General features: G+C 43.2%; 1 protein-coding gene across 12 annotated transcripts in view; it reads left to right on the forward strand.

The window, feature by feature from the left end:
* Window positions 1–18,022, forward strand: part of SLC4A7 (solute carrier family 4 member 7) — a 162,616-nt gene that overhangs the window by 36,529 nt on the left and 108,065 nt on the right. Inside the window, exon 1 of one of the 12 annotated variants that reach the window (XM_054019925.1) lies at window positions 10,111–10,191. The exons of 10 other annotated variants lie outside the window; for them this stretch is intronic. In XM_054019925.1, coding sequence (XP_053875900.1) covers window positions 10,159–10,191 — 33 coding nt within the window. In that variant the 5' untranslated portion in view covers window positions 10,111–10,158. Of the gene's footprint in view, window positions 1–10,110; window positions 10,209–18,022 lie in introns of those variants that run through there. One more of the 12 variants, XM_054019927.1, reaches the window with a different exon arrangement.

Consider the following 18,022-nt stretch of genomic DNA (forward strand, 5'->3'; position numbering starts at 1 on the left):
ATGGCATATTCGTTCCAGATGCATTTTTAATGCATTGGAGTGATTTGGCATAACTTGAATGAGAAGTTGTATGACATACTTCTCATTTTACTTCTCTGCCAAAAGCAGAGATATGAGGCATAAAGGCTAGAAAGCCTAGGATGTTAAGGATCCTGGCCTCAGTGAAATCTACAAGGACGTTTTGCCAAGGAGGCCACCATGGAATGCCAGTATTTTAGGGACAGCTTTGAAGGTCAGTGCTTTCTTGGATGTCCTAATTTGGACTCCAATGAGGAAGAGATGGTTCCTGATGCCCAGCACGACAGTACTGGAGTCCTTCCAGTAAGTATTATGTGCTGTATTATATTATAACTGTTTACTCCTGGGGGAATTCTGCACCAAAAAATTAATTCTGTGCACAATATTTTTAATGTCTGCAAAATTCTGCATATTTTATTTGTCAAAATAGCACAATATAATCACGCGGGTTTCAATTATTTAGGTAACTTATTTAAACTATAATACAGTCGATGGAGAATGGGAGTGGGGCACATTGGCGGAAATCCCCATGCTCCCTTGCCTAATATAGCTAGGTTTGACCCTTTATTTCTAGTTATTAGTCAACAAATATATGCATCCATATGATCACTGTTACATCATAGGCAACTGAAGAGCAAATGAGGGCTGGGGAATCACACTCACAATTTATATTGGCTACTGACCATCTCCAGAAAGGTCAGTAGCAAACAGTTCATGGAGCACATTTTGATTAAGAATTTTTTTCAGTCAAAAAATATAGACCCAGTTCTAATCACTAAATCACCATAAGCATTTATAAGGCCATACTGTCCTTTACACCACTCTGGTCATGTAAAGGAGCCTTAGAACGTTTACACTTGTTTTATACACCTGGGGGAATTCACAAAGACCATGGGAACAATTCACTAAGCGGACAGACCGTTACATTCTGCTCTGCCTGAGGGGACAGCCTGCGCCACGCCTATCTCCTCAGAAACACCCTGAAGCCTCCATGCCGAGTGTGCCGCAATAGTGAGCGAGAGGGACGGAGTGTCTGTCTATCTCTCATGACTGCCCGCCCCTTCACACACCCCCAGTGGTGATTTACGTCTCTATTGGCTGCTCCAGGCGCCTGAACCGACTTGCCTGTGCTGCCAGGGAGGGATGCGTGACTGCTCTTGTGGCTTCCCTTTGCTCCCTCGTCAGAAGTAATTTTTCTGTGGGGAAGCAAAGAAATTTGCAGGGGACTTGAATTCTGCACATGCACAGTGACGCAGAATTCCCCTAGGAGTATATAACTGTGTGTAGAGGGTTTGAACAACTTGTTCGGACTACTCTAAATTGGCTACTATCTTGAGCAGGTGTGAACTTAGCCTTTCCAAGCCTACTTTGAATTTTATCTCTCCCCCACATGCCCAAAACAGCATTCATGCTGAAGAATTTAAGTTCTATTTAGTATTTTTCTCTGATGTATCAAATCCCACCAACCAAAATGGCACTCCCCAACCCCCCCTCCCTTCTGGTTGGCTGCTGTCCACTCCCCTTAACTCTGCCCCCCACATGCTTAAACTGGCAGTCTGCAGGAATTAAAATAAAATTTTTATTGAAATGGCAGGCATAGAAAGAGGAAAAAAATATTTAAAAGTACTTAGCTTAGAGCATTGCTAAGGTAGCTAAATGCTTCAGAGTTGAGCATTTTGAGGAATGTTTCCCAAAGTGAAACATTTCAAAATGCATATAGTGCTTTATTTTGGCATGCACACTAAAGGCACTGCAGCTCTCTTGAGGCTGCTTGTATATGTAATGTTGTCCTTTCACACCTGCAGCAGCTCTGGGAGATAACATTGCTGCATAATGTCTTGTTGGTTTGCCCATTTCCTTTTGAACAAGACCATTCTCAGTCTTTGGTCTGTGGTGGTACATGTGCAGTTACCACCCCCATCACTCCCCAGGATTGGTACACGGATCCAGCCTCCATTCCAGGATTGACAGAAGGGCTCTATGCAAAAGGAAAGTGTATTGGAAAATGTCTTACCCCATTGCAAGCTCATCCCAGACTTGGAAGATACTACAGGAATGGCATTCCAAAACTGAGGAAAGAGCAATGGTTTATTGTTGCCATGGAGACTAGGATTAGCACAATAACTACTTGTTCTGTTTGTCATCTCCCCCGGCTCCTACATCTCACGTGCTGTGGCCCCCACAGAAGGAATGTTTCCCCCTGAATGCCTGACAAATCTGTGGGTGAATTAAGAGAATCTTTGGTTCTGCATCCAAGAAGAGAAGAAGACAGACGAGTGGAGGGAAATCACTTTATGGAGAGACCGTGGAGGACAGAGAATTGACATGGGAGAGTGGAGAAAGATAGGGACGTGCAGAAATGACTGCAGGAGTTGATGCAGAAGCAAACAGTCTTGCTGAAGAACACTTTGGTGCAATGTTCCCTCTCAGCATCTTCGCCCAGCCATGTCTTGCAGCCCCTGGAAAACAATGCATATTGAGAGCAGCACTACATTTTCCCCACATTTTTGCTACTGTCACTTGCCTCTCCCACCCCCAAGATTATATGAATAGGGGACACTAGGACTCCACTTGCACTCCTACAACTAAAAGTGATGGCTTCTTCCCTCATCCATCTGTGCCTGAGGAAAGAGCAACAGTCAGAAACCCCCCACCTACACACATTTGTGACCAGAATAGCATAACCAAGTATGCACTGTTATGACCCCTAAAGATTGCACTGTCTCTTGTTGTGGTTTGTGTTCAATAAAATATTTTTTTATTTGCACTATTTTATCTTCACTAGCGCTTATATTGACAAAGATGAAATACCCTTTCATAAAATTACATGTGCGAGGAGCATAATGAAATATGTTCTTATAAAATTGTTGCAAAAAAAATAATAAAACTTAATGAAATTTCATTTCAATTTTAGCTTGTAGCCTCAGCCTGGGATCACAAGGCATCCCTGACTGTGGCCCTAATGATTTGCTGCAGTTTGTGAAGTCTGCTTCTCTGGCTGTTCATAATATTAAGAAACTCTTTATACTTCTCCTTTCCACCCATTAGTGAGGTGCTCTCCCTTGATTTTGCAGATATTGCTCAGCAGCCTCTACATTAGGCATCTGCATCTTCCTTTTTAGCCTTCCGATATGTACGCCAATGCTATTCTGCAGCTGTTAGGAGCTGTTTAATTATATCCCATTCTCCTCTTCACGTGTCCAGTAAAAGGCTTCATAACTCAGGGGAGCTGAGGGTAAGATGGGTCTCCTGAAATGACAGAGGAAATCACAGTGTCATCGATGTCCATAGTAGTCCTGGGAGAGAGAAATTTCCCTTTTCAGTGTAGAAAATGGTGAGTCTTAGTTTCTAAAGATCCTAGAATCATGGGTCTTTCCAGATCATCCCACACAAATATTGATGAACCTTCCACGGTGATAAGCCAGGCCTTGGAGAACCATGGAGCAATACCCTGTGTCTGTTGAACGCTGAGGCTTGCTGTGTGTGTGATAAGGTGAGGAAAGAATAGGTATATGGGACCGGTCAGTGGATCCAGTACAATTTGGGAACCCCTACCAAGCATATCCATCAATAACCTGTGCATTGCCAGGGTTTATGCTCCCACCCTCCTACTGGGGAGGTGTGTACTGCTAATAGCCCCGCCAGTTGATTTACTTATACCAAACTGGTTAGCTATTGGCGAGTAGCCGTTGGTGAGATTCCAGATGGCAGTGGCCCACATTTCTCTATGCTGAAGAGAACTCTCATGTTGATGGTCTGCTGCTGCATCTCCAGGGTTAGCACTGTGCAGATCTCTGGGAGAGCAGCCTTTGTAATCCTGAAATTTTGCTGCCACTACAGGCCATCCCTGTCTGCGATATCCTTTCCTGACAGTCAATGCTAGCTTCCCATGCCCAGAAATGGTGCTCCAAGTGAAGCTGCTCCGGAAAAGTTCATCCAGAAGAAGCTACTTGATTTCATCGGCTGAGTCCTCCCTCCTGCCGGGGCAATCAGCTGGCTTGCAGTGTTTAGGGGGCACGAGGGAGCGGGGGAGGAGCGAGGACATGGCGTGCAGGCTTCCCCTCCTCCCCTGCCTCCTGCCTGGGGCAATCAGCTGGCTTGCTGCATTCCGGAGACAGGGGAGGAGGGGGAGCCTGTGCACAGAGTCCTTGCTCCTTCCCCCTCCCTCCTGCCACTTAAAGCTGCAAGCCAGCTGATTGCCAAGGGCAGGAGGCAGGGGAGGAAGGGGAAGGCGCTGATCCATGGGGTCTGCCGGCAGGTGGGAGACACTGGGGGGGGGGGGGAAGAGGGAGGGGCACGCGTTGTTTGGCTGCCAGCTGTGGAGAAAGCAGGCAGCCAAACAACATAAGAGTGGAGCATTGCACAACTTTAAATGAGCATGTTCCCTAATTGATCAGCAACGAAACAACGTTATCCGGGAGAACTTAAAGTGAGGAGTTACTGTATCTGGGAAAGAATAGCCTCCTGTTTTAGCATGTGTCTACAGCTTCCAATTCAATAGAAACACAACACAAATGCCTCCTTACTTGGTACACCTCTACCCCGATATAACTTGACCCGATATAACACGGGTTTGCATACAACACGGTAAAGCTCTGACACGCTGCTTTGAGCAGCGTGTTAAGGGTGCTGGGCCAGGCTGGGGCTGAGGGGTTGGATAAGGGACAGAGGGTCTCGGGGGTGTGTGTGTGTCAGGGGCTCCTTCCCCACCCTGGGTCTGGGAGGCAGGAGCTGTGGGAGGGCACTTTTGGGGGCCCCACAGTCCTAGAGTGGCCCGGGGGATTAGCGGGGGGCCGGCAGTAGCCCGCTCTGCTTCCCTTGCCCTGGCCCTAGCCATGTCGCTCGGGGGAGGGGGCTTGGGGGAAGGGATTTCCCCCCTCCCCCGCACTCACCAGTAGCGGCGGAAGTGGAGCAGCCCGGCCCCAGCCAGCTCCACTCCACCAGCTCCTAGCTGTGGCGTTCTGCTTCCCACTGCAGGTGAGTGCAGGACCTTTTCCCAGCCCCACCCCCCAGTGACACGGCTGGGGCCGGGGCAAGGAAAGCAGAGCAGGCTGGGGCCGTGTCTCTCCGCTTCCTGCCGCAGGTGAGTGTGGGGGGTGGCGTCTTTTCCCCAACCTCCCTGCACTCACCGGCAGCGGGAAGCGGAGCAGCCCGGCCCCAGTCCGCTCTACTCTGCTAGCTCCCAGCTGCGGCGCTCCGCTTCCTGCTGCTGGTGAGTGCGGGGAGGTTGGGGATAGGACGCCCCTCCATACTCACCTGAGGCAGGAAGCGATGGGGGGGGGCGTCCTATCCCCAACCTCCCTGCATTCACCAGCGGTAGGAAGTGGAGTGCCGTGGCTGGGAGGTGGCGGAGTGGAGTGGGCTGGGGCCGGGCTGCTCCGCTTCCCGCTGCTGCCGGTGAGTGCCTGTCAGGGGGCAGGGGTGTAGATAGGTGTCAGAGCAGTCAGGGGACTGGGGGTTGGGTAGGGGGTGGGATCCTGGGGGTGGTTAGGGACAGGGGTCTCTGGAGGGGGCAGTCAGGGAACAAGGAACGGGGGGCCAAAGCAAGTTTGATATAACGCAGTCTCACCTATAATGCGGTGAGATTTTTTTTTTGTCTCCCGAGGACCGCGTTATATTGTGGTACCAGTTAAGAATCTATATTCTAATCTGCTTCTGCTCCTCCTCTTATCTTAATGATGTTTTTGGTGGGAAAAGATAAAAAATATTGGAGGCCCTGTTTTGAAGAATTTTTACTATTTTGAGTACTTTTATCTACTCTGGATAGATGCTCTGCCAACAAAAACCTTACCATGCTGCAAGTAATTAATATTATGTTTGAAAACAAATGTTGCTGCATTATCTACTCAGGAAGAAAAGTAGCATTGAGCTTGGCTTTTTTTTTGTGTTCCTGAAAAGGAAAAATAGCTTTAACTTGGGAGTTCTAGCCAATCTGAGACAATACATGTACTATATTACTAGTTTGCAAGTTGCGAGTATACAGTTGGTTGATGTATTGACAGTGATGTATGTTTCTGTAGGCTGAAGTATAATCAACTTTTTATCTCTTTAGTTGTTTAGTCATAAAAATTAACACAAAAGCTGTTTTTTTTTTTCTAATGGATTGGATCAGCATAGAGCCCCTCTATATCCTGATATTTGTTAGTGAAGAGAAAAGGATTGCTGCTATACTATGATCCAAATGAAATGGAAGTACTGGTTTCTCAGCTGACTCTTGGAGAACCTTCTCTGTGAAAGCTAGTACTGCATGCACGAAGGTCATGGATGATGTATTGCTTACCAAGTATTCAGTTACATGTGAAGTACTGAAAGCCAAATATGTCTCTGTCTCTTCCATTTGCCAAAAGTTTTGCTGCAGTTAAAATTTCTTTTTTGGATTATTATCCTCCCTTGAACATGCTTTCTAAGAAAATGCCACTTCTATGACTAGGGATTAGTTGAAGTGAATGATGGTTTTTTTTTTTGGTGGGGCGGGGAGGAGGAAGAAAGATTGTCTAGACTGAAATGCATGTGTTATGTGGAAACTAATTCCTGTAGTGCAATTTTCAAAAATAAAAAATGCACACAGTTTTTTGTGAGAATGCTGGCTGGTATTACTACATGTGGTTAAAATGTTGCTACTGCACAAGATGTAGTAGACTTTTTGTTTTGTTCTGAGTTCTCAGTGTTGTCACACAAATCAAAATTTTTCAGAAGGTTTTTTGAAGATACTTGCTGGACTTCGTTTTACAGAGTCAAGAGTGGTGACCTCAATATTTAAGTGTGAATCGGTTGCCATTTTGAGCCTGATACTTAATCCCCATATAACTTTTTATTGAAAAAGCTTTTTTCTCTGAAATTTGTCATGCCTATCTTAGGCAAGAATAGACTTTTGGGGAAAGTTTGAGGTTAATTTTTTAATCAGACAAGCCATTTTATGATGTCTGAAAAACTGGAATTTCTTTTACTGTTCAAAATGTTTTCTGTGTTCTTTGCAACATGGGGTCTCAAGTTTGGCATAGTTTCAAAAATTCACTCAGTTTGTTTTTGTTCTGTCCTGAAATCCAGTGAATATTCCCTATGAATATTTCAAACTTGGCAGGCTCAAAGATTTCAGCAGAGTTGTTGAGAGCTTGGAGTTTACAAACTCAGCAAGCATGGCTTTTGAAGCTTATAAAAATCCATAAACTGTTTGTTCAGAGGCTAAAATGTCAGCAGGATCAAAAAGTCCAATGCAGGGACTTACCATTGCAAACATGTCAGATGGACTTTATAAACTAGAAGAGCCAAACAACTCCTATTAAAAATCTGGTCATAAAACCAGCCTGCTGTTGACTTCTCTAGCTCAGCTGGCCAGCAGTTCCTTCAGGTCATGAGAGTTTGCAGGGGTTTACCAAAACAGACAAAATGTTAATTTATATAAAACCTACCAGGATGCTTGGACAGGTGATAAAAGCTTCTGACTTTCTGGGACACATTGGTTATATGTAGTATAGTGTATAATTATAGGTAGATGGGCAACCTTAACTGTAGGTGGCACTAACACTTTCCATTATAAGATCCTGTTGTTAGTTACTTATTAAACTGTTTCAGGCTAAAATTTTCCATGTTGGGTGTCTCCCTTGGGCTGAAATTTTTTCGGGGACACAGGTCCGACATTTCTCAGAATGAAGTTAGGGGAAAAATGCATTCATTGTTTTGTGTGTGTGTGTGTATAGGAAAGTGTTAGTGCCACCTACATATATAATTTTTTTTTAAAGCATTGACAACCATTTCATTGAAAAGCTCTAGTGTTTCTATTTTTTGGAGGAGGGACATGAAATTTTGCAGGGTATTGCCTTTGTTTTCAGTGCAGTATCTTTTTTGCCATACCCATGAAAATACACCCGGATTTAGCCTTGTATTGCTGTCAGTTACACTGTTAGCTCAATGGCGGATCTAATGATCCGAGCTCTACTGGCGTGCGTGTGTGTGTGTGTGTGTGTGTGTGTGAATATGGTTCCACAGGATAATTTTTTTAATATTAAAGCTGTTTAAAAACATAGTTTTAAAAATGTAACTTCCTGTGTTAACTTTTGAGTGCTTGAGTTTGCAAATTTAGGAATTTACAGAATTAAGATTGTACGGGCAACCTTAATTCAGCCTCTTTGAGTATTTATGATCGTATTAATTACATGACTACATACTATTTTTTTTCCATGGACCACTGCCTCATTCAGTGCACAGAATGGACTGTGCTTTGGGATTGAATCAAGGATGTGTAGTGAGAGAGGTCTGTAAGATCCTTTCCTCATTTGTTACGGAAGTTGGAAGATGTATATAGTGAATGATGTGGGAAGACAAGATAGTACAGGCAAGTGAATTCCCTCTTTGAGAATTTGGAATCTATTCTTGCCTCTACCACAGGTTGGTCGGTTTTATTTATTAATGTGATGCCTGGCAAGTCACATAAAGCAAACCTTTCATGGGTGGCCATTTTGTTCCTAATTTTCTGGGTGCTTGCTTGACACCTCAGCACTAACCACTTTTCTGAACATAGAGTCCTCTAAAATGCCAAGTACTTTGAAGAATCAGGCCCTAGACTTCTCAAATTGGGCATCCAAAGTTAGTTAGAATCATAGAATACCAGGGTTGGAAGGGACCTCAGGAGGTCATCTAGTCCAACCCCCTGCTCAAAGCAGGACCAATCCCCAGACAGATTTTTGCCTCAGATTTCTAAATGGCCCCCTCAAGGATTGAACTCTCAACTCTGGGTTTAGCAGGCCAATGCTCAAACCACGGAGCTATCCCTCCCCCAGACACTGAAAATGTAATTGGAGGGGGGGTGGATGGACCAAACATGAGTGGCATTGCAATCCCTGTGCTAGGTCACAAAGCCACTCAGATCTGGTCCATCTGCTCCTCTGTAGGTGGAGATGGAGTAACAGGCCAAACCTGAGTGGCTCTGTGAGCATGTCAGGTTGCAATTCCCCACTCAGTTTGGGGGTCTAATCAAATGTATTTTTATGGATACCTCTAAGATTTAACATAGTTTTTTAAAATTCATGATTTCCATGACCTCCGTGATAAAATTATGGCCCTAGTGATAGGTGGGTGATGAATCATGAAGCTTGTGGTCGATTAGTGGGAAATGTGGCAAGGTGGGAAGGTGTTGTGGGGGTTTGGATTTATATGATTAAGTTGGGGAGGGAAATCTAAGAACAAATTTTCTCACTTTCAGATATTTTTGTTTCAGTAATATGAATGAATTATTTATAGTTCTAGATAGTTATCTTGCTTAAGGCTTTGTCTGGCTATTAATTTATAGTCTGTAAACAAGACCAAATTACAGGTTTCAGAGTAGCAGCCATGTTAGTCTGTATCTGCAAAAAAGAACAGGAGTACTTGTGGCACCTTAGAGACAAATTTATTAGAGCATAAGCTTTCGTGGACTACAGCCCACTTCTTCGGATGCATATCAAAGAAGGGGGCTGTAGTCCACGAAAGCTTATTTTTTAAGACCAAATTAGTTACTGCTAATGAATTTTTTTTTAACCCCAACTAAACAACGTAACTTACTTTTAAACCCACCTCCACTAAGGAACAAAATATAAAGATAATTATTTTAGAAATCCTTGGTTTATGTTCCCTAATAGGAATGTTTGATTTCTCAAGTGTGTGTATGTGGAGAAAGGAACAGTCTTCAGAATGAATATGCATTGAAAAGGTCTATAAGAGGAGTATAAACACACTTAGCAGATGTTTAATTTTTGAGTTCCTTAGCTTTCATTTTATAATGTTAATGAAGCCTTGAATCTGAGCAAAAATAATAACTTTGTAGTTTGAGAGCTGTTTTTAGTAGTTGCTTTTGCAGAAAACGTTAGGTTTCAAATTGCATAGTTTCAGTTCCTTTTTTGGTGTTCTCTCGGTTGGAATTGAAGGCATGCTCTGTTCCCTAATTCTGGTAGTCTGTGACCCTGTTAGTTGCAGTTATTGGCTTGGGAGTTTAACTAGTCTTTCATGATAGTGATTGGCTGTAGGATAGAGAACAATTTGCTGGAGTACATCTGTGTGTAAAGCCTAGTGTTCTAAATCAGTCATGTGTACGTAGTCTGATAGCTCAAGAGACTCATTACATTACAGTGTCTTGCACAAGGACGTTCACTGCTTCTGCACATCAGTATGGAAAGAGCTCATCCAGAGAAGCTGCTACCTGTATGTAAAAAGCTATGGTATAACTTTTTAAAAACACTTTTTTAATGTATTTTGATAACAGGCTAAGGGAAAGCTGTATTTATCAGCACTGTCTTAGAACAGTATCACATCCTTGTGGCCTTGGTTGTGCCAGTAATTTCGTTTGAAAGAACCACAGCTGGAAATAATTTTTGTAGCATAGATATCTGTTTAGAAGTTTCTGTGTAACTGGAAGTTTTTTGATTGAATTGTTGGTCAGCCTAATCTAATAAAAGTAAGTCCTTTGGCTTGAGATAATCTGTTATCAAATTTTGAGTAAGATTTTTAATCAATAGTTTACCACTCAGCTTTTTCTTCACTGAAGGCTGTTTGACTATGGAGAAAAATAAGTAATTCGGTGTAACTGTGTGGCAGGCAGTTTCTGGTGAGGGATCTCAGGAGCTTGATTATATCCTACCAATCAAACTGTTTTTCAGCAGTGTTCTGCCTATATTGTGATTAGCATAGAAAGTTCAGTGTCTTTGTAAATAAATTGTTCCTTTGGGTTTGTTTTTAAAAAAATTTCCTTTAAGTCTTTAATAATATGTTTATAAATTCCCTTTGTTTGGAGTCTCTACACTGAAGTAACAAACTTATGCCATTATGGGCTCTGTCTTTTTGTCTGTAGACGGGCAGCTTTTATCACAGGCATTTATCTCAGTGAAGTGTTCAACAGGGATTACAGTTTACTTAGAACACAAAGGAAACAAAAGATGATGGGTGAAATTTCCCTGAGATTTAAGTTAAAAGCCCACTGGAGCATTTAGCAGGTTTAGTGGACATTTTGATTTTTAATTGCATTAATCCATTACTACTGACACTACAATACAGTTTAAATGAATCTTTTTTTTAAAAACCACTCAGATGTTGTAAAATGCATCTAGTTGTAATGGTCTTATTTGCTATGGGGGCTCTATAGTAGAGTGATTTTTTTTTTATGCCATTATGCAGTTGCCTTTAACTCTGGATGCAGAACTTGTATCAGCATTAATTATCTGTCAGGCGTATATCATTAGGGACTGTTACTTTTGTTTAATTAGATACTGGTTAAAGCTGATTTGATGTTTGAAGGTAATCTGCTTTAGCTTTAAATGTCCAGGCATAGATTCGTTTCCTGTATTTTTAACTGTAATCTAGATTTACCTCTCTAGCTGAAGATATCTCTAAAAGATCTTGTAGTTCAACACCCACAGTACTGTCTAATAACTAGCTTTGAAAAAGTCAAGGATGATCCCATAAGTTAAAATATTGAGGGCTGTTTGCCCTGAGGGCCTACAAATCATTTGGTGTTGGTTAGGGCCAGTGACCATCTGTGTCCAATCCTCTGTGTGCCAGTTTATGCTAATACACCTGTCTCTCATGTTATCTTGTCCTCCTCCTTTCCTCCCTCACTTCTCTTCGGATTGTTTTATGGCTTACCCACCTGTTGCATATTGTCTAAATTGTAGTTTGTAATCTCTCTAAAATGTGGGCTGTTATTTTGTTTGTATAGTGCCTACTATGAAATCACCCTGATTGGGATCCAGAGGTGCTACCAAAGTAGTAGTAATACATTATTTAAAAGTAGTATATATCCTGAAGGTGTTAGTGTGTGTGTGTGTGTGTATATATATGTGAAAATGACCTGTTTTTAAACCTTTTTTTGCTAAAAAGGATTATACATCTTTTTATAAAAACAAGTATATATTTTTATCTTTTAGTGTTCCTTACTCTGCATCTGTAAAAATTGATGATCTAAAATGCTGCTTTGGAGGCTTCATTGAAGTACTGCTGCAGTTGTTCTAAACTAAGGGTATGTGTATACTACCTGCCGGATCGGCGGGTAGTGATCGATGTATCGGGGATCGATGTATCACGTCTCGTGTAGACGCGATACATCAATCCCCGAACGCGCTCACCGTCGACTCCAGAACTCCACCAGGGTGAGAGACAGAAGCGGAGTCGACGGGGGAGCGGCGGCCGTCGATCCTGCGCCGCGAGGATGCGAAGTAAGTCAATCTAAGTCGATCTAAGATGCGTCGACTTCAGCTACACTATTTTTGTAGCTGAAGTTGCATATCTTGGATCGATTTTCTCCCTCCCCCCCCCCCCCCCCCAAAAAAAAAAAAAAAATGTAGACCAGGCCTAAGTGAAGGATTTTAAAGCGTGAATCCTGTTGGAGCAAGATAGTTGTTTGAACTGCTGGATTTTGCTGGGACAAACAGAGTCAGAATTAAGGGGCTGGCTGGTCAGCAAAATCTCTTAAATATTCCTAATGTCTTTTGTGTACCTGGAGTCAAATTAATGGGGATGAGCCTTAAAACTCAAGTCTTCCTTCCAGTCTCTCCCATGATACTCTTAAGGTGGTTGTGATTAGCAAGAAGTTTCTAAATACAAAGATAGTTATGTGATCACAGGATTCTTATATACCCACAGGTAGAATTCCATAAATAAATAAATAAATAGATCTGGTATACCTTAGAGAAAAATCTAACTCTTAGAATATTGCCTATTGCAGTGTTAGTGGTTGAAGTCTGGAAAATGGCTGTTGTCTTCTGTGTGTTTGGAAGTAGCAAGTGGGATAGAGAGGAGAGGAGGTCTGAAGTATATTGTTTTGATAATTTGAAAATGGAAAATTAGTATGCAGGTCTGTGGAATTTAGTGTGTTTTATTCTCAACAGGTGTGCTTACTAGAGTTCTAAAGGTTGAAAATGAAGGTCTGTGCTGAAAAATGATAGAGTAAAATAAGCACTTTATTACTCTTCAGTTATCCATTTGTGTATTTAGTTACATCTGCTCACTTTAGTATAAACAAAGTGTTTAGTGTTTTTACTACTGCTAATCCTGCAGAAACAGTTCATTCAGTGTAGTAGCACTGGACTCTTTCGGTCAAAGTTGATGCACCTGACTTATGCATCAACAAACTAGTTAAGTAAATTCTTCTTGCAGGACCTCCTTTGCACTCCCATTTAATCTGAAAGGGTTGTACAGGTGCGAGGACAGCAAAACGTACTCATCACAGTACACTTGCCAGAAATAACTTACTTTTGCTTTTCCGGTCCCAGGCTTAGTTCTACAGGGCTGGTTCCAGAAAAATCTTTCTACTTATAAACTGAGCAGCATTAATATTTAAATGAGTTAATAAATGTGGAACCCCACAATGCCATTATTACCTAGTCACTCTGAGACTAGAACCTTAACTAAAGGCTATGTCTACTTTAGATTTTCTTACCTAAAATTTCTTACTGGCAAAGCTCAACTGGTGGTAATCCTAGAGTTCTAATGTAGACTTTAGTGCTGATGGCTGACAGTGATATAACTGCCATGTCATCAAACCCTGCTTCAAGCAGTCCTGTAATTAGGACCCTATAATTAATAAAACAAAAAAACCCCAAACCACCAGTGGCTGCTGGACCCTAATCTATGCTAGAGCTCCCACGGATGCTACCACTGTGGAGCAGTACCAATAGTAAGTTAGGAAATTATGGAGGAAAAAGTCTTGGGATAGACCAGGCCTAGGATAATATCTGATGTTTGTACCTAGATGACAGTTCTGGGAGACTGGTTTCCTAAACTGCATTATTCCCCCCCAAAAAAGCTTGAGCGCTTATTACAGTAACCGGTATCATTTTTTGACTTACAGGCATCTCTGCATATGCAGGATATGATGTGTACATTGATGGGTGTGTGTGATTCAGAAATCTAGCTTTCTGAAAGTTAAAGTTTTTAGGAAATGGAGGGAAAGTGCATTGTAAGTGATGCTACTAATATTTAAAAAAACTAGTAGCTATCTGAAGAGCACACAAAACAAATGAGACATTTAAAAAAGCTGAAAACAGCTTAGTTGTGAGTTCCTTTTATGGTTTTTATTCATGTGAATTGTGCAGTCAAAATGAAAGTTCAGATAATGTCAAAACTTTGATTTTTTTTTTTTTTTTTTTTTTTTCAAAATAGGGGATATTGTATGTAATGTTCAGCTGTCTGGTGGATTCTTTCCCCTTTTGTATTCTGCTACCAAACTGTATTGATTAAAACAAAAAGGTTTTAGAGAGATGCCTAAAAGGCCATTTTCTCTGTTCTTTATAGTACCAAGCACATTATCAACACTCTACAAACACAGATAGTAAACAGGGTGACTGAATTAATTACGTATTTCTGTTTGAGGTATGAAATACACTATTTAGGAAACGTGAACTGACTGTTCTACTCAGTGACCGCATATCAGTTCAAACAGCCTGAAACTATGAATGATTGACACTTACAAGGAATAATTAATGAGGAGGAGGTCCTAAACTCATATATATTTATATATTAAATATGCACTTATGAGCTGTTCTGGGTGTGTTTCAAATCATTAAAGATCAGTGTTAATCAGTGTCTACATTATAAAAAAATCATGATGTAGAAGATGAGGAACAGATAAATTTCACTCAACTCACACTTAAAAAAGAATGATGAAAATAAAGCCTTATAGCATACCCTAAAGGTCAGGAACATATTTGAGTTCTATCAGAGTGATGGTCAGGAGTCAAATTCCAGAGTTAAGGACTTTCCATTGAAAAAGATCTTGCCACCTACCACCTTCTTCCCTGTAAGGTAACAAGGATGCAGATCTTTTATGGCTATTTAGTAGAGCTGGCTGAAAAAAATTAATTTCCATGAATTTTTTTTAAAAATTAGTTTTTTTAACAATGTGTATTTTGTTGGGAGGAGGGTGGGGTGGGGAAAGGTTTTCAACGTTTTATCAACTAAAGTAGTGATTTTTTTCATAGCAAAAATTTTCATGTAGTCAAAAACCCGTTTTTGTGTTAGAATTCATCTAAAAAAAATTCTTTTAGGTCCAAGCCAACATCTTGAATTATACTGAATAACTTATGAGAAAATAGCATAGAGTACAGGACACAAGAACAGTATTCTCTGAAGGAGCCAAATAGCTGCATTGTGCACCAGCTGAATTGTCAGATTGGTCTGTGAGAGATCCCAAATATAGAGCATGACATTAGTCCAGTCCAGAGGTGATAAAGGCACGGACTATTGTAGCGAGGTCCCTATATCCAAAAGGAAAGGTGTTAAACTCCTCACAAGTGTAGATGGTAACTGCTGCTGCCTGAATATATGCAGGCAGCTCAGGATCCAGTGAGCCCAGAAAGCTGTGAACCTGAATTGACTAAAGGCAAGCAAAGTCCCTCTCTAGGAGGGGATGGGCTGTCATTCTGTCTGGGTTTCTCCTCCTTAACCATACTAATATTACCTTTTGCTTGGTTTGAGCCTCAGTTGCCCATCTCTTATACAGGCCCTGAATCTGTGCTGTAGAAAAAGGAAGTCAAACACACATCCTGTGCCTAATTTAAAATGTAGGCATAAATCTGTGTCATGTAAATACTGAAAACACTGCAGCCCAAACCAAGCCCCTTTTGGCTTTGTGGAACTATATATGGGGCAGATGAGCATTGGCTCAAATTTAAAATTGGGGGGAAAGTTGCTCAAGCAACTGAGTTTGGCCCTACCAGGGTCCACAGTTGTATAAAGAATAACTCAAGGTTAATGGTTTCAAAAGCAGGTGGTGATCATTGTCCACCAGAGAGATGGATTTATTATATTTCATTAGATTGTAAGTCTGTTGGAATAATACTTTTTTGTGCATTGTTGGCAAGGTGTATTATTGCTGGCAAGTTGCTACTCTGCAATGTAGTTTGGGCAATAAGCCCATTTGAAATTGGTCCTGAGTATGAGACTGTATAACATTAGACCAGTTACACAGTGAGAAGAGATTGCACAGATGACCGAGTGGAAAAGCTCACTTCAGATTTAATTTTTTGTGCGTCATTATTGTCTGTTGGGCCAGGGTATGTATTAATACATATTGGCTGTGGCCAGCTGAGCTTGTTTAGGAAATGGCTAAAGTCTGCCAAGATGCATGCTACTCTGGATTAGTTATTTTTAATCACCTTCTAAATATAACATGTACAAACACCATATCTGAAATATTCTTTAGACAGAAAAGTGTATAATTCTACCTAAATATTAATCTTGGTTTAGTGACTACTTCATTAAGTGTCTAGTTTTAAGAAGAATAGTACACTGAAGAATCAAAACAAATTCTGGTTATAGTCTAAACTAGAGTTACCATATCTAATAAATAAAAAAAGAGGACCCTCCACGGGCCCTGGCCCCACCCATTTCCCCACCCCCTAGCCCCGCCCCAACTCTGCCCCTTCCCTGCCCTAACTCCGCTCCCTCCCACTCCCAGCCACGGGGAAAGGGCTGCCCCAGTGCTACCGGCTTCACGGTTTGCCGGGCAGCCCCCAGACCCTGCGCACAGCTGGAGCCCGGGAGGGGAAGTGCCCAGCCGGGGGCGCAGGGTCTGGAGGCTGCCCGGCAAACCGTGAAGTCGGTAGCGCTCGGGCTTTGGGCAGCCCCTATGCCTCCGGATCCTGCACCCCCAGCTGTGCACTTCCGCTCCCGGGCTCCGGCGGCGCAGGGTCCGGAGGCACGGGGGCTGCCCGAAGCCGGTAGCGCTCGGGCAGCCCGGCTCTTAAACGGAGCCGAAGAGGAGCAGAGCCTCCAGCCGCGGGGGCTCTGCTCCTCCCCGACTCTTCGGCTCTGTTTAAGAGCCGGGCTGCCCGAGTGCTACCGGCTTCGGGCAGCCCCCGTGCCTCCGGACCCTGCGCAGCCGGAGCCCGGGAGGGGAAGTGCCTGGCCGGCGGCTGGGGTCCGGAGGCAAGGGGGCTGCCTGAAGCCCATAGCGCTGGGCAGCCCGGCTCTTAAACAGAGCCGAAGAGTCAGGGGAGGAGCAGAGCCGCCATTTTCCCGGACATGTTCGGCCTTTTGGCAATTCCCCCCGGACGGGGGTTTGACTGCCGAAAAGCCGGACGTGTCCAGGGAAAAAGAGGACGTATGATAACCCTAGTCTAAACATTAAGTGTGAGAAGAGATTGAAAGAGTAAACTCAAACAATAAATCATTATTTCCATAGTACCTAGGAGCCCTAATTATGGACCAGGACCCCATTATTTTGCTAGGCACTGTACAAACAGAACAACAAGACAGTCCCTGCCCTAAGAAGCTTACAGTCTAAGTATAAGACGAGATGTATGTAGACAGATGGGAGTACAAGTGAACAGTGAATTGGCATTAGTTAGCAAAATAGACTTTGGTCTCTGCGAATAATAGTTCTTCTTCGAGTGCTTGCTCATATCCATTCCATTAGGTGTGTGTGCGCCGCGTGCACGATCGTCGGAAGATTTTCTACCCTAGCAACACCGGCGGGTCGGCTGTGGAGCCCCCTAGAGTGGCGCCTTCATGGCGCTGAATATATACCCCAGCCGACCCGGCGCCCCCTCAGTTCCTTCTTACCGCCCCTGACGGTCGTTGGAACTGTGGAGCGCTGCTTAGCTGTTCTCCACTCTCCCTAGCTTAGTTAGATCATTCGCAGTTATAGTTCTAGTTCTAGTTCTAGTGTTATAGTTAAATAGTTTTAAAGTTGTTTTAGTTGTTATTGTAGTTCAGGGGATTAAGGGGGTCGTCTCCCCCTTTCTCCCCCGGCCGCGGGGCCGGGCTCATGCCCAACGCTCCCGGCTTCAAGCAGTGCGCCTCCTGCGCTAAGCCTATGCCCACGAGCGACCCGCACGACTCCTGTCTGAAGTGCCTGGGAGAGTCCCATCAAACAGATAAGTGCAAGATCTGTAAGGCCTTCAGACCAAGGACCAAGAAGGAGCGGGACTTTCGGCTCCGGCAACTCCTGATGGAGGCGGCACTTAGTCCGGACGCTCCATCTACAAGCCAGGCCCCGGCACCTAGCGCCTCGGTGCGCAGTGCCCCGGCGGCACCGGCT

Source organism: Malaclemys terrapin, chromosome 2 (assembly GCF_027887155.1).
Source record: "Malaclemys terrapin pileata isolate rMalTer1 chromosome 2, rMalTer1.hap1, whole genome shotgun sequence".
Lineage (NCBI taxonomy): Eukaryota > Metazoa > Chordata > Testudines > Emydidae > Malaclemys > Malaclemys terrapin.